At 43.9% G+C, this 21,378-nt stretch overlaps 1 protein-coding gene across 1 annotated transcript in view; it reads right to left on the reverse strand.

Annotated features, from left to right (window-relative positions):
• Positions 1–5,131: 5,131 nt before the first annotated feature.
• NPTXR (neuronal pentraxin receptor) overlaps positions 5,132–21,378 on the reverse strand; it is a 103,425-nt gene continuing 87,178 nt past the window's right edge. Inside the window, exons 2-5 of the mRNA XM_033929465.1 lie at positions 17,921–18,159; positions 13,264–13,510; positions 12,512–12,691; positions 5,132–5,814 (exon numbers count right to left, since the gene is read on the reverse strand). Coding sequence (XP_033785356.1) covers positions 5,590–5,814; positions 12,512–12,691; positions 13,264–13,510; positions 17,921–18,159 — 891 coding nt within the window. The 3' untranslated portion in view covers positions 5,132–5,589. The remainder of the gene's footprint in view (positions 5,815–12,511; positions 12,692–13,263; positions 13,511–17,920; positions 18,160–21,378) is intronic.

Here is a 21,378-nt window from a genome sequence, read left to right on the forward strand (position 1 = left end):
AGTAGTTAAGGGTTTAATATTTAAACCAATTTAACCGGAAAATGGTCAGCTAAATCGCCTGTTTGAGGCGAACCCTGAATTTTCAGCAGCACTTACCTGGTTAGTGCTGTTGAAAATAACCAGTTAGCGCCAAACTGAAGACTGGCTATTTGGGGGGGGGGAGGGGGGGGGCGGAGTCAGGACTTGGCTGGTTAAAGGCTGATATTCAGCGCTTAACTGGCCAGGTTAATCTCATAAACAGGGCCACATAAAAGTCAGTCCCGTCTCTATGCGGAAACCTGTAGCTGGTTAATGACTGAATATCACACTTAACCAGCTATAAATTAGGTGGCTCTCCAAACCCGGAAATTCAGTAAAAACCAAAGCAGGCCAACTTGATAAAACTTGTATAAAATTTATTGAAGATACGCTAAGAACACAGTACATTCTTTGAAAGTCCAACATGGCCATGTTACCCCCTCACTGAACAGCATGCTGGGTTTTTAGTTTGACTGTTGACAATTTGTTTTACACGTAGCCCCTGATGCAGCCCTTGAGGGGGTGAAACATGGCCATGTTGGACTTTTAGACTGTTCTACTGTATATTCTTAATGTATCTTCAATAAATTTTTTTACAAGTTTTTTGATGGGCTGGATCGCACAGATGTTGCAGATCCTGTCTATTTTGGGGCATTCAATGCCAGTGCCTGGACACAACCTAACATTGATTTTCTGGGTTTAACAAAATGCTGATCGCTGTCAGCTGAATATCATGCCCTCGGTAGCTGTTTCTCTTTAACAATGGAGCCAGGCTTCACCCATATCCCTATACCATTTTTCCTCATTTTGGAAAAGAATATCATGATAACTCCTTCTTTCGCTCTGCCTACCCACTGCCACCAATCGCATCCGCTTATCTATGTCGTCTTGTGCTGCTAGCGGTCTCTGTTTGTTTTGTGCCCAGTCTTGGCTCTTCGTGATGCATGCAGAGGCTTCTAGTCTTGCTGTTCTTAGGAAAATCAGAACTCCATCTCCCTGAATGCAATATGCAACAAATGAGCTTACTGGGAATATAAATGGTAGCAGCTAATGGATCTGCATGCAGGCAAGAATCACACTGACAGGCCAGATGTATGGATACAGAAGGAAGAGCTAGGGAGTTACTCCAGGGAAAAAACATTTGAAAGCTGAAGGATATATAGCTTGGCATTGTGTGTACCTATTACTCCAAAAAGGTGTAAAACAATACATATGGTTGGGGGAGGGGGGAAGCAAGGAGAATTGGGCACAGAAGGCCAAAAGGAGATATTTTCAAGATTATAATTAGTACTGTGCTTCAAGGGAAGGTTGAGCTTTTCCTATAATCAGAAAGTGATGGTTAGTTCGCAGTTAGTTCAGTTTCCTTAAGGATTTGCAAAAGTTACCTGAGTTCTCAAATGATGCTCCAGGCATGCAAAAAAAACAACAGTGTAACAAAAAAACAAACAAACTAAACCCACACACTACCCATATGAATACAGGAAATTGTATAAAAACGTTTCATTAAAAAGTCCAGCAATAGCTTTGCAACTATAATCAATTGTAGGCAATGTGCAATGGAATATTAGGACCTGAAACGGCCTGTGTTGTAGCAATTCTAGCCTTTCTCAGGAGTCCTCTGGTAATAAAAAAGGAAAGAATATGTGAAATAAAATATATTTATGAAAGTGTAATGAACTGGAAATGAGAATTACACAGTTCATACAAGTTGCATCTCATGCTCACATTAATACTGCCTTTGCTTAACATAGCTTTCATATTTCTTCATTTTAATATCACAGCTTTATGTTTTCACTATTATTGCCTCATATTTTCATAGTTTGTCTGTTTACACTTGTCTTATCTCATGTCACCTTTATTATTCATAACCATCACTTTATTGCCAAATACATTGCATGTCATTTTGTATTACCGGAGGATTCCTGAGGAAAGCTAAATTGCTGAAACACAGATGGTGTTGGGTCCTAATATTCCATTGCACATCACCTACAATCGAGTACAGTTACAAAACTATTACTGGACTTTTTAATAAACATTTTTAATATAATTTCCTATATTCATCTGGGTACTGTGTGTTTTTTGTTCTACTGTTTTTTTATATCATTTGTGCTGTGGAATTTTTGTCCCCCTTCCCCCCCTTTTTTTTTTTTTTTTGCTGCATCTGTTTAAGGCATAACATTTTGGCGACCATAGAGAAAGCTTGGTCCCTACTCAAGGACACGGTGCACAAAGCACAAAACCTGTACGTCCCCAGGTTTAGGAAGGGGTGCAAAAAGAATCGAACAAAAGACCCGGTGTGGATAACAAACGCAGTGAAAAAGGCGATAAGGGACAAGAAAATATCGTTCAAGAATTGGAAAAAGGACCCAACTGAGGGCAACCAGAAGGAACACAAAAAACATCAAAAGGAATGTCACCGGGTGGTTAGGGAAGCAAAAAGAGAATATGAGGAGAGGCTGGCAAGGGAAGCGGGAAACTTCAAACCATTCTTCAAGTACGTGAAGGGGAAGCAACCAGCGAGGGAGGAAGTGGGACCTTTGGATGATAGAAATATGAAGGGAGTGGTGAGAGAGGGAAAAGAGGTAGCTGAAAGGTTAAACAAGTTCTTCTCATCGGTCTTCACAAGCGAGGACACATCCAATGTTCCAGAACCCGAGGAAATCATAAGTGGGGATCAGGACGAAAAGCTAGAGCGAATGGAGGTAAGCCAAGAAGATATCCTCCGACAGATAGACAGATTAAAGAGTGACAAATCATCAGGCCCAGACGGAATCCACCCAAGGGTGCTAAAAGAACTGAGGAACGAAATAGAGGTTACGCTCCAGCAAATCTATAACCTATCCTTAAAAACTGGGGTGATCCCGGAGGACTGGAAAATAGAGAATGTCACACCTATCTTCAAGAAGGGATCAAGGGGAGACCCGGGAAACTACAGGCCAGTGAGCTTGACCTCGGTTCCGGGAAAGATGATGGAATCATTGGTCAAGGACAGCATCTGCAAGCACATGGAAAGCAATGGACAGCTGAGGGCGAGCCAGCATGGCTTCTGCAAAGGAAGGTCGTACCTTATGAACTTACTGCACTTCTTCGAAGGGATAAACAGCCAGATGGACAAAGGGGAATACATTGACATCATTTACCTTGACTTCCAAAAAGCCTTCGACAAGGTACCCCATGAACGGCTGCTTAAAAAGTTGTGGAACCACGGGGTGGAAAGGGATGTCTACCGATGGATTAAACACAAGTTGGAGGGCAGGAAACAGAGGGTTGGAGTAAAGGGCCAATACTCAGACTGGCAAAGGGTCACGAGCGGAGTTCCGCAGGGGTCGGTACTGGGACCGCTCCTGTTCAATATATTTATAAACGACCTGGAGACGGGGACAAATTGTGAGGTTATAAAATTTGCAGATGACACCAAACTCTGCAGCAGGGTTAGAACCACGGAAGACTGTGAGGACCTCCAAAGGGACCTAATGAAACTGGAAAAATGGGCAAAATAGTGGCAAATGAGCTTCAACGTAGAGAAATGCAAGGTAATGCATGTGGGGAAAAAGAACTCGATGTTCAGCTACAAAATGGGGGATCATTGCTAGGGGTAAGTAACCTTGAAAGAGACCTAGGTGTGTTGGTGGATACAACATTGAAAGCATCGGCACAATGTGCAACAGCCTCAAAGAAAGCAAACAGAATGTTGGGTATCATCAAAAAGGATATCACGACCAGGACGAAGGAAGTCATCATGCCGCTGTATCGTGCAATGGTGCGCCCCCATCTGGAGTACTGTGTCCAGTACTGGTCACCGTACCTCAAGAAAGACATGTCAATACTTGAGGGAGTCCAGAGAAGAGCAACTAAATTGGTAAGAGGTATGGAAAACCTTTCATACACTGACAGGTTAAAAAAGCTGGGGCTCTTCTCCCTGGAAAAGCGGAGACTTAGAGGAGACATGATAGAAACCTTCAAAATCCTGAAAGGCATAGAGAAGGTAGACAGGGACAGATTCTTCAAACTGAAGAGAGCCACAAATACAAGGGGGCACTCGGAGAAATTGAAAGGAGACAGGTTTAGATCAAATGCTAGGAAGTTCTTCTTTACTCAGAGGGTGGTGGACACATGGAACACGCTCCAGGAGGATGTGGTAGGGTAGGGCACACTACAGGGGTTCAAAGAAGGTTTGGATAAATACCTACAGGATAAGGGGATTGAGGGGTACAGATAGACATAGAGATAGGTACTGGAAAGGCAGGGACACTTAGCAGGTCATGGACCTGATAGGCCGCCGCGGGTGCGGGCTGCTGGACGCGATGGATCTCTGGTCTGACCCGGCGGAGGCAACTCTTATGTTCTTATGCTTCAGTGTCTTGTGGAAACCAATGAAGCAATAGCTGGCTATAAAAGAAGAGAAGCAGGTGGTGAAATCAGGCATCTGCTCAGGGCTGCCTGGGAAGATCACTCTTTTGGCTTTCTGCTTCCTTAGGGCACTGTCTGGAGATGCCATTTACTAAGAGCTATCTGGGAATAAAATTGTCCCTGTGGAAGATAGTATGTTAATAAATGACCCCAATGAACTACCAGCAGCAGTCCCCTGCATATGTGTGTTGCATTAATTAATGATGGACACATTTTTCCATAGAGCTTTATCATCATCAGCATTTACATAGTCCTCTTTCTGGGTAAAATGACATGGTCAAGTCTATTTAGAAAGAAAAAGTAAAGGAAAAAACCAATTTTCTAATGTGACAGAATTTCTAGTTCACTCAGTGGTCTTCACTACAGTATTGTCTGTACATGATGGCTGCTATTCTGGTCTTGGGGCACAGACTAAATGCTAGGCCTTTAGGGTCACAAGTGGGCTTAGGTCAGTGGTCTCAAACTCAAAGCCTTTGCAGGGCCACATTTTTGATTTGTAGGTACTTGGAGGGCTTCAGAAAAAAATAGTTAATGTCTTATTAAAGAAATGACAATTTTGCATGAGGTAAAACTATTTATAGTTTATAAATCTTTCCTTTTGGCTAAGTCTTAATAATAATATTGTCATTTATAGCTAAAGAGGCATACGATCAAGAAACTGTTTTATTTTACTTTTGTGATTATGATAAACATACCGAGGGCCTCAAAATAGTACCTGGTGGGCCGCATGTGCCCACTGGGCCGCGAGTTTGAGACCTAGGTCTAGGTTGTGGGGCATCCACTGTGAACATTGCAGTAACTCAAGTACATGGTCAGTTTGTATACTTTTGCTGAAAACCAGACCTGCTTATGACTCCTAATGCTACCATTATATTCTGTCACTCAACAAGACCAAAATACTGTTTTGGACAATTTGAATGGAGGAAGACCAAAAAGCAAACCAGTTAAAAGTGTCTATGGCAGCTTTACTAGGTACTAAATATCAAGTTGTGACTAAAAATATCTTTTTTTCCTGATAAACTGGACTTAGCAGTGTCCCCTGTACGTTGTTGTCCAAGTGGTTACTTATCTGCGTAAGGGAAAGCACACAAAAAGCAGTGTGATGCATTTGTTGGCTTTATTACAAGGGTTGAAAGTCGAGAAGGCCTTGGTTGCTCTCACTCATGGCTTTGATCGCTCTTCGCAGCTCTTGAAGGGCCGTTTGCTGGCACCACCAAAGACCTCTACCTGCTTGTCGTCCCACTGGACCATGTTGCCAGACAGAGGATGGGTGCAGTTGGCAATGCCAAGGATTTCAGCAGGTGTCAGAATGCGATCCCACATATTCAACTGTGCAATTTCACCTACAAAGGCCTGAGTGGCATCGAATCGGCCACCTAGTACATCCTGCACAGTAGTGAGACAGAGATGAGAAGAGAGTAAGGAAAAAAGTCAATCAAAGGAAGTATGTGTGTATGTGTCAGGGATGGAGGGGATGCAAGAGAGTTAATGATGATTAGCATGGTAGAAACTTTACAGTAAATAACTTAAAAGAACTCTGAAGCACAGGCCTAGCATGGCATTAGGAAACACTGCGTTACTGAGTCTCACAGGGAAACCTTTTAGCTAAGGACATGGTTACTTTGTAGGTATAAAAGATTGATCCTGTGACAAGAATACACTTCTCCCTCCATATTCACTGTGATAGGGGATTAACAGACCAGCAAATACAGAAAAACTGTGAATAACTTTTTCATATGTTATTCGCTGTTTTCTATTTAAAACCATTGTAAATATGGCGAAAAACATGGTGGGAGACCTGGCCTGTTCCTGAAGGAGAGGCAAAATAATGGTGAAGAAAGTGCTGGGAATCATCAATTTTCTCTGTAAACACTTGAAATCAGCAATTTCTCTATGCAAGCTGATGTAATTTGGGGGGAGAAGCTAGCATGCTAAAAACCACGAATAATTTAAACCGCGATTGCTGAAACCGCGAATACGGAGAGAGACGTGTAAGGATGTTCATTTTGGGGTCATGATTAAATTCCAGCACCAATCTACAGCCTATTAAATTCCTCCCATAAAATCAGCCTTTGACTCCTACCTCATTTTTTACACACATCCAACGAATTGCTAAAGCCTGTCGCTCTATCTCCACACATCACCAAAATTCACCTCTTCCTCTCTGAACTCACTACCTGGATTCTTGTCTATACTCTCGTAACCTCACACTTAGACTACTGCAATCTGCTTCTAACAGGTCTCCCGCAGAACTGCCTCTCCCCCCTGCAATATGTACATAACTCTGCTGCACGACTTATCTTCTGCCAACCTCACTACACACACCTTTCCCCTCTTCTCAAAACACTTCATTGGCAACCTATCCGCCTTCGCATACAGTTCAAATTCCTATTATAAACTTACAACAGTGTTCATTTTACAGCCCCTCAATATCTCTTCTCTCCTTATACACCTCACCAAGAACTCCGTTTCTCAGACAAATCGCTTTATCTGTATCCTCCTTCACTTCCAATTGCTGACTTCATTCCTTTCATCTTGTTGCCCCATATGCCTGGAATAAACTATCTGAGTCTGTCTGCCATGCTCTTTCTCTTGTTCAAAAGTAGGATGAAAACCCACCTTTTTGTGACAGCTTTCAACTTATAACCCTACTCCCCTCTGCTCACCAACCTAGCCAGCAGTTTAAACCATCCCCTCTAACTGTAACTTCTACCCTAGCATCCTGTTTGTTTTTCTTGATTGTTTAGATTGTAAGCTCATTCAAGGAGGGACTATCTCCTTTCTGACTCTAGTCTGTACAGCGCTGTGAATGCCTGGTAGTGCTCTAGACATAGTAGTAGTAGTTGTAATACCATGTTTCCCCCCAAAATAAGACCTACCCCGAAAATAGCCCTAGCATCATTTTCGGGGTAGGTCTTAATATAAGCCTTACCCCATACATAAGCCCTAGTCCTAGGATTTGCCAGCAACTCTTCAACCCAGCTCCTCCCCATCAGTGACACGGCAGAGTGAAATCCCCAATGGACAAGGCCAAGCAGCCTGTTTAGAATGCTGCCGGCCCAATGCTGCTTCAGATGAAGGTAGGATTCGCTCGTGGTTGGCGGGGGAGGGGGGGAGGATGGAGGGTTAGCAGGGGTTCAGCTGCGTGGTGGGGGGGGGAGATGCTCAAGGGTTCTGCTGCACAAGGGATGGGAGGGACGGAAGGATAGAAGCTGGGCAAACTTCTGCTGCACAGGGGGATAGGAGGGGAGGAAAGATGCTGCACATGTTGGGGAGAGAAAGGAAAGAGGAAGAATTAGAGTGAAGGAGAGGAAGGGAGAGATGATCATGTGCATACCCCAAAAATAAGACTTAGTGCCTTTTTTGGGCCCCATATGAATATAAGACACTCTTATTTTCAGGAAAACACGGTACCAAGGTAATGCCAGTTAGTGGATCCTGGAGGTAAATTTTCTTGTAGTAAAATTGCAACCATATATGCAATTGTATCATGGGTTAGTAAACAGGGGGCTAAATGTATTAAGATGGGGGAATACCTCAAAATTGTAGCAGTTTTCCAGGTCTCGCCACGTCTGGGTAGATGTGGCGAGACCCGGAAACTGCTACAATCATGACGCCAGCCACGGACACCTAAGAGAACATCTCAAGGAGTTGTTTGGTTGAGAAAATCTAGGGGAAGCAGAAAAGCAGTGGCTTATAAATTATGCAAGTGAATAAATAGAGAACATCAATTCTTTTTGTTTGGAAAGCAAATAAAGGGATGAGGAAAAAAGGAGACCAAAATTCTCTAGTAACTCAAAAGATAATGCTAAAGAGGTTAGCCTTCATAAACTAGAAGAGATCACAAAAAGGGGAAGACAAGTGACAATATCTGGAAAGCTACGAGATGCTGGTAAAATAGTCAGGAAAGCAAAGATGCAAATGGAAGAAAAATAGTCAATATGATAATAAGGGGGACAAGATTAATTTTAGATATATTGATGACAGGAGGAAGTGCAAAACTGAGATTCAAAGGTGAAGTGAGGAATATGTAGAAGCTTCTAAAGATAAGATGAGATTGTTTAGAAAAAATTTCTGAAGGGCTGGGAGCAGGACCATAGAAGACAAGCATAAATAAGAATGGAAGTGTGATAGATCTTGAACAATTTTCAGAAAACTGTGTTTGTAAGGGGCTAGCTAAACTAAAGGTGGACAAAGCAATGGAGCTGGATACTTCAGAAGAAAGGCCTGGATGCAGCTGTTTTCATCGCTGCCTCTGCCAATGACCCACCACTTAAGAACATAAGAATTTCCATACTGTGACAGACTGTAGGTCTATCAAACCCAGTATCCTGTTTCCAACAGTGGCCAACAAAGATCCCAAGTACCTAGCTAGATCCCATGTAGTAAAACAGATTTTATGCTGCTTATCCTAGGAATAAGCAATAGATTTCCCCAAGCCATCTCAATAATGGCCAATAGACTTCTCTTTTAGGAAATTATTACATTACATTAGGGATTTCTATTCTGCCATTATCTTGCAGTTCAAGGTGGATTACAAAAGAATTATCCAAGATATATTAGAACAAGAACTTACAAAAAAAAAATAAAAAAAATTGGTCATTATCAAAAGAAGTAAGAAATGGGTAAGGTTATTTGTTTGGGGTAGTTGGCTTTAGTGAGAGGTGGAGTTTGAGACTTGCGGTATTATTTCTTTTTTCAGAGTTTTCTTGAAGAGTATGGTCTTTATTTCTTTTCTACCACGCTAAGCTGATTTCACTACATTCGCCAGCAATGAATTCCAGAGTTTAATTACACGTTATGTGAAGAAATATTTTCTCCAGTTTGTTTTAAATCTACTACTTAGTAGTCGCATGCCCCCTAGTCCTAGTATTTTTGGAAAGAGTGAACAAGCGATTCACATCAACCCTTTCCACTCCATTCAGTAGTTTATAGACCTCTATCATATCACCTCTGAGCCATCTCTTCTTCAAGCTGAAGAACCCTGGTCACTGTAGCTTTTCCTCACAGGGAAGTCATCCCATCCCATTTGGAGGACTGACGGGGGTGATGGAAAGATGCCAGATCCATGAAGGGACAGAGCAAGAGAGAATTGCTGGACTTGTAGGGGTGGGAATGGTTCAGTTGAATGCAACCCCTACTATTGGATGGACATGGAAATTTTGTGGGGTTCGCTCTGTGGTAGCTATGACCCTAGTTACAACTACTGCAGCACTGAGACATTCAGCACTAAAATAAAAAAACTCCATTATCAGGAAAAGTTTATAAACCATTTTATATAGCTCCGAGAGAGCACTTATTTATGGTTTGTAGACTTTACATAGTTGGGGGAGGACCAGGTCATTCCTGATGGGATGGTGGTTGCAACCAAAATACAGGCATAACAAAGGAGTCATGAGGATGAGATGTCAGTAATTCTGCCATGGGTGTAAAGGTCAAAGTTCACTTTATTGATAGTAGCACTGCGAAGACTCAATGACTCGACACTGATAGTGTTTTGGCATCTATACCTTTGTCAAGAGTCTCAATGGCTGGTAGTTCTATCACATAAATAGAGCATTCAATACAGGTCAAATTTAGAAGCGAGCAGGAAAATATTTGGTGTCCAAAGTGAAGCTGAGGGTCAGGAGTGACTCTGTCTAATTTTCGAGTCCTCGCAGTGCTACTATCAATAAAGTGAACTTTGAACTTTACACCCGTGGCTGAATTATTGACATCTCATCCACACGACTCCTTTGTTGTGCCTTGACTGTCTCATCGTTGAGGCCTCCTTGGGCTCTCTTTTTGTTGCGACCAAAATACCTCATACTAATTGGTTCTTCTAATTTTGGTGGGTTGCAATAAGATTTCATGATGTAGCATGCAGACACTGCATTTTGTGTTAGCTGATATTGGGCTGTGATGGAAAAATACTGACCACTACAGTTAAAATGAAACTGGATAATCCATGCTGGCTAGTGCTGAATATCCAACTTCAGTACCAAACTGGAAGTACTGTCCAGGTAGAGGCCATATTCAGACTGCTATAGGATTGCTAGATGTCCAGATATACTTGAACAGGTCCTCTTTTTCTGGACAGCTTTTTCAAAACCTGGCACTTTGTCTGGGTTTTGAAAAGCATTGAGATTGGGGCTGCGTCTGAAGGGCATCTGCGCATGCATGTGACATCATCATATCTAAGGTTGGCAGATTTTCCAATCAGAAAATCCGGACCCCTAGACCCGCCCCCCAGGCCCGCCCAGTTCAGCCCATCCCCGCCCATTAATGCCCTAATCCCACCCCCAGGCCCGCCCTAGCGCCGCCCCCGCTGCCTGCTCTTGTTGGTCAGGGCGGAATTCCACGTGTGCATGTGACGTCATCACATGGCATCCGCCCTGCCCGACACGATTTGAGGGGGCTTTTCAAAACCCGGACAAAGTGCCGGGTTTGGAAAAGCCATCCGGATCCCCTGACATGTCCTAAAAAAATCCGGACGTCTGATAGCCCTAATCTTGTTATATCTGCTCATGGACAGATGCCCTCCTCATGCGGCCCCTGAAGAGACGAGGTTTGTGTGTGAGCCGAGGTTAGGGGGGGCATAACGAGACAGGACTATAGGTGGAACAGAGCGGGGACGGGGCCATGCGTCCTCTTTTTTCTAGCAAAAATCTGGTAACCCTAGACTGCTAACCAGATAGCTAATCAGATAAAAGTTAGGACAGCCATTTTACTGTCCTAATTTTATTCTGTTTGATACTTGTATCTGGTTAGCAGTCTAAGTAAGCTCTTCATCCAAGCTCCACTTTTATGGTCTGCCCTGACACTGTCCAGATGGTGCCGAGGTCAGTTGAAATATTAAAGCAGCAGGATCTCCAGTCAGTGCCGCTGAATATCCCTCTCCAACACTTATCTGATTAGCAGCTCCAGCTAAACTAATACGTGCCACTGAATATCGCCCCTCCCCCTGTTAATCCTATCCATCCACATGTTATTGAGGATTATAGTTAACATATAGTCAGTAAGATTTAGTTCATTGTATGTTACATGACTTTTTGGCATGCAACGTACAGATCTGCTAAGTATCTCGCATTGAGCAGGATATTCCCGCTTTTGCGGTTCGTGTCCTGCACTCCTGCTGGTGAGCCAGGATCTCCCGCTGAGCAACTTACAATTCCAGAGGCAGCAGGAGATGCCATAATAAAACGTCATCTCCTGCCGCCACAGGACCAGTCTCACAGTAAGAGCTGTGGGTCTGGTACGCGCACGCTCAAAGGCCCTTCAGGTGTGGCTGGAGCTCGTTGGGGCTTTCCAAAACCTGGACAAATGACAGGTTTTGGAAAGTCCATCTGGGAGCTCAGACAGTCCTCTAAAAAGAGGACATGTCCAGGTCTTCCCGGAAGTCTAGTAACCCTAGGTATGCTGAGGGTCTCTGCCCCGGGCACAAGCTTCCTTTACAACGCCACTACTCTCGGCCCTTCTACTGCTTAATTGATAAGATATTAAGACTCAGTAAGTGCTGAGAATATAATTTTTGTATGAAACAAAATATCATATATAATTATAATGATCAGAAAAACACTGAAATTCATGTTGGATAATGGATATGGCAGACAGCTATGAAAGAGTTGAGGGCATGATAACTAGGGGCAAAATGTCTCTAGTGCTCCACTTCTCTTGGTGTCCTAATTAAGTGCTTATTTTGTTTACTGGATAATCCAACACTGATATAGGTGGCATACTAGTGAACCCTGCCCCCCCCCTTCCGAAGGAAAATGAAGAAATCTCTGGATAAAGTGATTTTTGGAAACTAGATTTATTCTCTCTGGCTGAGGTAAAGCTCTATGTACGCATTTCAGTGCTATAGAAATGATAAATAGTAGTAGTGGTTGGTGGCATAGCAAAGGTGAGTGGCGCCTGGAGTGGTGGCACCACCCCTCCCCCACACTTTTCTCCACCCTCTTGCTCCTTCCTGACCTCCTTTGGTAGGTGAGTTACCCTTACGGATGCCCTCTGGCACTCAGGTGTTACTGAACAGCTGGCAGGCACTCTTTCTTTTGGAATTTGTTGTTCAATATTTCTAGCTATGAGATGTTATGGCAATTACCTGTTCCTGGCCCAGGATGATTACACCTCCTGATCTGATGGGGTGCCAGGCTGAGAGGTTTTCGCTAGTGCCACGCTTTTCACCGTCCTGGAAGGCTGCCCATACACCATCGCGTGTGGTCCAGGAGATACAGATGTGATGCCACTGCCCATCCTTCAGACTCAGTGGGAGCTGGGTGATCTAAATGATATTCAAACAGTCACATAAAACAGGAGGTCTGGATGAACAAGGATCATTCTGTGCCTAAGCCTGGGGTTTATCTCTTTGTCCAAGTCATTCTGGGGGGTTTAGGAAACAGTGTTGCAAGTTCTAGGTGTGTAACTCACTTCCTGAAAGCTACTAAGACAATGGGACTTCAAATCCCAGAAGGCTATGGGAACAGATTCTTGATCACTAAAATTAGATTAAAGCCACTGCACCTGATTTGCTTGGACTGGAGAATTATTTGAAACATTTTGTGCTGGGGGTGAAGTGAAGAACCCAGATTGTATTGACCTTGGTCTTTCACCATGCCTTTCTCAAGCTCAGGAGCAGGCAGCTACGAGTATATTAATTACCAATGTTCAGGTGTCTCATGAGACAAATATATTACTTCATTCGGCAATACAGTATTTGGTGACTATAAGCACATACTTTGATTTTTGCAATTATTCACTTGTGTGCAACAATTAATTCACTAAATGCACTTGAAGACAGAAACCATCACCTAATGCCCCTCTCTGCATTCCTCTTCCCCCCCCCACTTCCTTTACCTTATCATTAATCAGAAGCTCCATGGGGTTGTGGCCCCACTCCAGTAGCACTATCTCATTGGGCTGACCCGTGACTGAGTACGAGAAAGGGGTTCCGACGCCAGAGGAGGCTTTGGATTTCAGCCACACACACAAGCTGAATGCATAGAGCTGCGGCAGAGTCTTCTTCATCCGAGCATACATATAGTTTGTGCGCACAGGAAATGCAACCTTGTATCCATCAGGAAGCGCGTAAGACGGAACACCTACAATGGAAAACAGCCAGTTTGTCACGTATTTGTAAAAGGTTAAAAACCACGGGTCTGATTTTCAGAAGGAGCAGCCAGCATTTAAAGTTAAGCCCTGGTCCTGGAGCTTACCATTATACATAACTACTACTATTAATTATTTCTAGAGCGCTACCAGATGAACACACAGCACTGTACAGAGTCATGAAGGAGACAGTTCCTGCTCGACAGATCTTACAATCTAAACATATCTGTTGAAGGAGCACTGCTGAATATACATATAGGCAGTGATCACCCTGGTAACTACAGCGTTAATGTAGGCTTGCTCTTCAGCATGCCTAAATTAAAGCAGATTAGTTATCCATTAGCGACTGAATCTCATCACTAAATAAAGAGTTATTGGTTTCACCTATGCTTCCCCCTTATTATGTGGCTAAAATCTAGCCATTTAAGCACCGACGGCTTCTGCCTCTCCACATTCCCCTCCATAGCATTTTATGCTAATAATGCTTAAGGCCGAGTGTCTAATTAATCAGCAGCTACTGTAGAGTAGGAATTCACAACCCAGTCCTCTGGACAAACTAGCGTGGGTTTAAAAAAAAAAAATATCATGACTATGCTTGAGATAGATTTGCGTACAATGAGGCAGTGCATGCACACCTATCTCATGCATATTCATTGTGGATATCCTGAAAACCAGACTGGCTGTATGTTGGGTTACCAGATGTCTGGACAAACTCGGACATGTCCTCTTTTTAGAGGGACTTTCAAAACCCAGCAGTTTGTTCATGTTTTGGAAGGCTCTGAGTTCAAGGCCGTGTCTGGATGTCCTCTTTGCACGCGCAGACATTGACAACATGACGTCACAAGTATGTGCGTGATGCCATCGCATCAATGTGCGTGCATGCGCAGAGAACATCTGGACACGGCTTCAAGCTTGAAGAAGGAAACATGCGATTCGTGTGGCGCGGGGCTGGGGAGGAGTGGGGTGGGGCCAGGTGTCCTCTTTTTTTAAGAGGCAATCTGGTAACCCTAGCTGGATGTGAACTTAGGACTGGGTTGGGGACACCTGTTTTAGAAAAGGGCTGAGAGCAGCAGCGCAAGGGAGTTCTGCACCAGCCACTGGAAAGGTAAGAGGAAAACTGCTCAGGGTTTATGGGAAGGCTGGAGGTAGGGAATGGAAGACTTTGGAAAAGTTCTAGAACAATGTTTTTGGATATTCTTCCACTACCCTCTTTCCTGTTCCCAAGGGTCATGCACTGCACAGAAAAAAATTGAAATGGTTAGATGCTGAAAAGGGAGCTTATGGTACATCTGTCAAAAAAAAAAAAAAAATATCAACCAGTGACTTCTGTCATTTTGTATCCACGTTTTTCTTCAACTTGTGTAAAATTCACAAACCTATTTTGACAGCGACAAAACTCATGGTGACAGGATGAGAAAATTCAGTTCCTGCGGTGACGGGTTAAAATTTGTCCCCATGTCATTCTCTAGTGTTCAGAAAACACTGGGTAGAGCACTGAGCATATTGACCAATGTTCAACATTAATAGCATGCTGTTAGTGTTGAGCATTGGTTGGTAAAGGGCTGGGAATAAGAACATAAGAATTGCCATTAAGCTCAGTATACTGTTCCAACAGTGGCCATCCCAGGTCCCAAGTACCTAGCTAGTTCCCAAGTAGTCAAACAGATTTTATGCTGCTTATCCTAGGAATAAGCCATCTCAATAATGGCCTATGGACTTCTCTTTTAGGAAATTATCTAAACCTTTTTTAAACCTCGCTAAGCTAACTGATTTCACCACATTCTCTGGCAACGAATTCCAGAGTTCCTGGCACATGCCCACGAGAGCTGTACGGTAGATGCAACATTGAATTGGGGAGGGGGTGAGGAAGGAACTGTCGGAGGGCATCTGAGCAGCAGAAATTGTAAGGGGAGGTGTGCTGTGTAGCCATGCTTCCTTCTGTCCTGTACTAGGAGGCTTTTGCGGCTATAAAAGTCACTCCTCCCTAATGGCTAAAACCTACCGACAGCTCTGGAAGTTACAGTCATTAAGGTATTGTGCCCTGTTCTGAGTATTACAGAGTTGCTAATGAGCTCATTTTAATACAAACAAGCTAATTAGTATAGGATTTTTGGTCACTGTTTCTGTGCATTATAAAGCAGTGATCAAAAGCCTCTGTGCATTAGTAGCAAAAAATATGTTTCATTTAGATTGGTTAAAATCATTGGGAGCAGGAGGGGTGCTCAGTCCCTCCTGCTCCAGGCCTCCTCCGACACCAATTCCCTGATTGGCTGAGGCGCCCCAGGCCCCTCCCAAGGGAGGAGCCCGAGGCGCCTCAGCCAATCAGGGCCTTAGGTCCTTCCCCGTGCATCACATGATGCACCGGGGTGTGGCATAAGGCCACAGTTGGTGTCGGAGGAGGCCTGGAGCAGGAGGGACTGAGCACCCCTCCTGCTCCCAATGATTTTAAAGGTACAGGGAGGGGGTGGGCTTGGTCAGGACAGCCGGTGGGCCTAGCTAAAGGTACAGGGAGGGAGGTGGGCCATGTCGGGCCTGGCCAGGACGGGTTTGAGATGGCAGGAGGGAGTTGACATCCCTCCTGCCTTTTGTTCTATGGCAGGGCTGCGTTTGAGGGGGGAGGGGCATTTTTGAGGGATTTGGGAAGGGAGGAAGCACTTCGGGGAAGGGGGGCTTTTAAAAAAATATTTTTAATTGAGCAGTTATTTTGCATGTGTAATACACGAAAAATATCTGCTCCATTAAAAAAAACAAACAAACAAACCGGCAGAAGCCTGGACAGCAATGACAGGAGGCTGCTTCTCCTGTCACTACTGAGGGTCTGCACATGCTCAAGGATCGCTTTCTAGCGATCTGTGCTGTGGGAGGGGGGCGTGTCAATGATCATCCCCATTTGCATGCAGGCCTTTTGTGAATTCGTTGGCCTGCATGCAATCGGGAACGGATCGGACACGGAATCGGGGGTTAGTGAATCTAGCCCTTAGAGAACAAGAATGTCTTAAGTTCTTTCCTATAATGAAGATAAGAAACCAATGAAGAAAAGAGCCACTTAAAATCTTTGTCTCAGAGTGCAATCTGGAAAGAGAGTGTTTTATCATGAAATCTTTTATACCTACGAGAATAATGCATAGAAGAATAACAAAACAAGTCTGTCATGTAGGAAGGGACCAGACCCACCAATACCTTATAATAAAGACATCCCAATTTAAAAAGAATTTGTGCCTCCAGGGCAGTGGTCTCAAACTTAAACCCTTTGCAGGGCCACTTGGAGGGCCTTAGAAAAAAATAGTTAATGTCTCATTAAAGAAATGACAATTTTGCATGAGGTAAAACTATAGTTTATAAATCTTTCCTTTTGACTAAGTCTTAATAATAATATTGTCATTTATAGCTAAAGGGACATATGATCAAGAAACTGTTCTATTTTACTTTTGTGATTATGATAAACATACCGAGGGCCTCAAAATAGTACCTGGTGGGTCGCATGTGGCCCCTGGGCTGCGAGTTTGAGACCACTGCTCTGGGGTAACCAGTGCAGTTCATGATAACAATGTGTGATGTGGCATAGTGAGGGTGAGAGGCGCCTGGGGAGGTGGTGCCCCTCTCCCGCCCTCGTCTCCACCCCTCTTCTCCTTCCCCGATCCCACCATCAGCATGCGCCCCCCCCCCCCACTGCTCCTTCCCTTCCCCTGTACCTCTAGTTGAAGTTGTTGCTCGTGGTGCTCAACAAAGCGCTCCTCGCAAACCTGTCGGTTTTTCCTCTGACGCCACTTCCTATGTGCGGCACTCAGAAGTGATGTCAGCGGGAGAGCAGATGGGGTCACGAAGAGCACCTTGTTGACCACTGCGAACAACAGCTTCAGCTAGAGGCATGGGGGCGCTTGCATGGAGGAAAGGAATGGTAAGAGGCAGGGGGGGCGGAGAGGAGAAGGGATGCCGGTGCCCCACCAACATGGTACCCGGGTGGACCACCCCTCTCGCCCCTCTTTACTTTGCCACTGAGTATAGATCAGCAGCTATCATTGCTTCCTCTAAACTGAGCGGAAGTCCTCCAACTGCATTACTGCCAGTGGAGGGGGGGGTGGAGGGTGCTTCAATATTGTTTTCACTTGATAGAGACAAGCAAGTGCCCTGGAGTCTTGCAGAGCTTGCCTGTCCCTCACTATTGAAAAGGTGAAAGACAGCGCCACCAGCTGGCAGGACTGTAAATAGAGTAAGGACTCCTACTGAGCTTAGAGTACTGGCAGGTCCTGCCATAAATGTTGGTGACTAAATACAGCAGTTGGGAATATAAATGCAGTTTTTCCATAAAGTGTGTGCAAGGTTGGTCCAAATGCCTCAGACTCGCCCACTCCCCTGCCATGCAAATGCTGACTTTGCATTAGCACATGATAGAAGTTAAGTTTGTTCACCCTTTTCCAGTTCAGTAATGCGATTCTGAAGGAAATTCAGGTCCTTCTCCATGCTCTGGTGCTGCTTGCTGTTGTCACTGGAGATGGACGATCGTTCCTTCTCCAGCTCCATGAGCTTTGCCAGCAGCTCGCCTTCCAGTTCCTCCATCTTGGAATGCAGTGAGTCGCGGGCCGGAAAAGGAGCGGAAGTGGAGGCGTGAGTGGAGGCATTGCGAATTCGCTGCTGGATTTCTTGCTGCATGTAGTGTAGGTAACAGGTGAGACAAAGAGAGGGAAAGAAATATATCAGAGTTATGAAAACAAAAATGCACAAAAATACTTAATGCTGAAGTAGGCTTATTCCCAGATCGGATTTTCAGTTTAAAATATAAAAGTCTGGATTTTTTTTTTTTTTTAGATTGGCAAGTTAGAATTCTCCAGTTATTTCCTTGTCCTAGAAGGCTTACAATCTAAACTGTACCAGAGGGGGTAGTGATTTTCCCAAGATCACAAGCAATGGCAGCTGGTGAAATGGGACCTGACCTCTGTCTGGTGGGGAGTGTGTGGCGTAGTGGTTAGAGCCACTGCCTCAGCACCCTGCGTTTGTAGATTCAAATCTCACACAGCTTCTTGTGACCCTGTGCAAGTCACTCAATCCCCCATTGTCCCAGGTACATTAGATAAGAGCAAAAGAATTGCCGCTGCTGGCTCAGACCAGTGGTCCATCGTGCCCAGTAGTCTGCTCACGCGGTGGCACCCTAACCGAGACTAGCCCTACCAGCGCACGTTCTTGTTCAGCAGAAACTTGTCTAACTTTGTCTTGAATCCCTGGAGGATGTTTTCCCCTATAACAGCCTCCGGAAGAGCGTTCCAGCTTTCTACCACTCTCTGGATAAAGAAGAACTTCCTTACTTTTGTGTGAGCCCACTGGGACAGACAAGGAAAATGCTTGAGTACCTGAATGTAAGTGGTATCAAGTTTCAAGTTTATTATGGGACTTGATAAATCGCTTAATCGGATATTCTAAGCGATTTACATTTAAAATTTACAATGTAAAAACGAAGAACAATAACAATGCAATACATTACAATACATACAATTTAAATAATGGCTACAATACTCTAAATTTGAACATTTTAAACAAGAGGAAAGGAGGGATGAAATACAATTTTAAAGTAAAGAAGAAACATTGAGGGAAAATACAAAAGGGATATAGTTTAAAACAGTTTTAACCAAGTAAATATAATTCATGAAGTATAAAATTATGTAAAAAAGGCATCTTTAAAAAGGAAAGTTTTTAATTCAGTTTTAAATTTTCCAAGGTCTTTCTCCTCCCGTAAAGTAATAGGGAGGGCGTTCCATGTTTGCGGTGCCGTACAAGAAAAAATAAATTGTCTCCTTGTATTAATAATTTTTAATGATGGGATCGTTAGCAGATTTTGTTCGCTAGATCGTAAAATTCTCTTTGCAGAATATGGAATAAGCGATCTATATAAAAAAGCAGGGGTCTTGTTAATCAAAGTATATAAATAAATAAATAAAATAAATCTATTTCCCTAACCATTAGGCTACTCCTTTTCTGAAAATGAGATCAGCTTGAAATCCCACAGCATGAAGGCATCATGTAAAGAGAATATATTTTAAAAGATTACTTGACACGTCTAAGATTGTCTTATGTGAATGACACTGTGCCAGGAACAAGAATAGTGATATCACGCCTCTTTTAGCTATCTCTTCTCAGCATCTTCTCCCCCGCAGCTGATTCTTTTTGCTTCCACCATTCTATGTTTGCTGGGGGACCAGGGAGAGAGAGAGCTGTGCCGTAGCAGTGGATGTGTGTATAACGGGGCACTTCTGTCAGGGGTAGGTTTGCCAGATTTCCTCTTTAAAAAAACAAGAGGACACCTGGCTCTGCCCTGTTCATCTCCCAGCCCTGCCCCATTCTGTCTCCAGCTCCACCCCCTTACAAACCTCTCTGAGCTGGAGGCCGTGTCTGGAGGCCCTCTGCACATGTGCAGATGTTGATAACAAGAAAGGTCACCCTCAGGACGGGGCGGGTATCCTGAAAGTCATCAGGCCAGTTTTCTGAGATTTTAGACTAAGGGCTCCTTTTACAAAGACGCGCTAGCGGGGTTAACGCGCGTGACTTTTCATCACACGCTAACTACCGCCTACTCAAGAGGAGGCGGTAGCGGCTAGCGTGTCCGGCGGTTTAGCGCGCTATTACGCGCGTTAAACCACTAGCACGCCTTTGTAAAAGGAGCCCTAAGTGGTGATCATATAGCCATTTTGCAATTTTGTCCAGGCAGACCTGGAGCAGGTGAAAATCAGGGTTAGTTGAATTAGTAGGATAGGAGAAAAATATGATTGGCATAGATGTGGGATGACAGAATAACACACTGTTGTATTAGTAGTGCCAGGGGGACTGATACTCCACCCTGAAGAGGCCTGGGACGTAAAAGAGAAGATGATGAGGATGTTTGAACCCTAAATGATCTCTCCTGAAGGAAGGAGCTAAACCACTTCCCCACAGTACCAGTAATCCCCAGATCAGAAAGACGAGTTAGAAGCATGGTGTGATTGATCAAATCGAATGCTGCAGATAGATCCAGTGAAATGGCAAGAACAGTATTGCTATGTTCCAGATGGGTGTGGACTTCACTCGGCACTGATGCAATAATTATTTCTGTACTACAGACAAAAGCCTGACTATCGAGGATTTTTGAAACACAGCATAGATTCAAAACAGGTCTGTAATGGTTGGGCAGGGATGGATGGATCTGACGATGGATAGGATTAGATCTTCTAGGTGGATAAAAGCAGGATGATTTTCAAATAAGGAATTTCCTCAGATGATGATATCTGAAAATGGTCTTCTCCAAGGACTGACTCTATGCCTCAATGCCCTGGGGCAGTCCTTCCCCTGTCTAGGGTTACCAGATGTCTGGGGAAACCCGGACCTGTCCTCTTTTTTAGAAGACTGTCCGGGGTCCAGAGAGATTTCCAAAACCCGACAATTTGTCCAAGTTTTGGAAGTCCCCGAGCTCGGGGTTGCGTCTGGAGGGCCTTTATGCATGTGCGGACATCAACGCAATCACAATCGCTCCAGTTCAAACATTTTGCTATCTTGGCATAATTTTTGATTCTCAGTTATCCTTTGATCCTCAAGTTTCCTCACTGTGTAGGTCCTGTTTCTTTACCTTATGACAGCTGTTCAATAAAAATACTTTCCACACCCTCATTCTTTCTCTGTTTATGACTAAGATGGATCACTGCATCATTTATGCAGGAATTTTACAAACTCTGATTCGCAAATTACAAACCATGCAGAACTGTGCTATTCACCTATTACGTATGTCATGTAAGCAGGTTTACTCATATCTCACCAGTTCTGAAAGATTACCATTGGCTCCCAATTGAACAACAAATACAATTTAAAGAACTTTTTATGGCATTCAAAGCTTTTCATTATGGT

This window comes from Geotrypetes seraphini, chromosome 2 (genome assembly GCF_902459505.1).
Source record: "Geotrypetes seraphini chromosome 2, aGeoSer1.1, whole genome shotgun sequence".
NCBI classification, from domain to species: domain Eukaryota; kingdom Metazoa; phylum Chordata; class Amphibia; order Gymnophiona; family Dermophiidae; genus Geotrypetes; species Geotrypetes seraphini.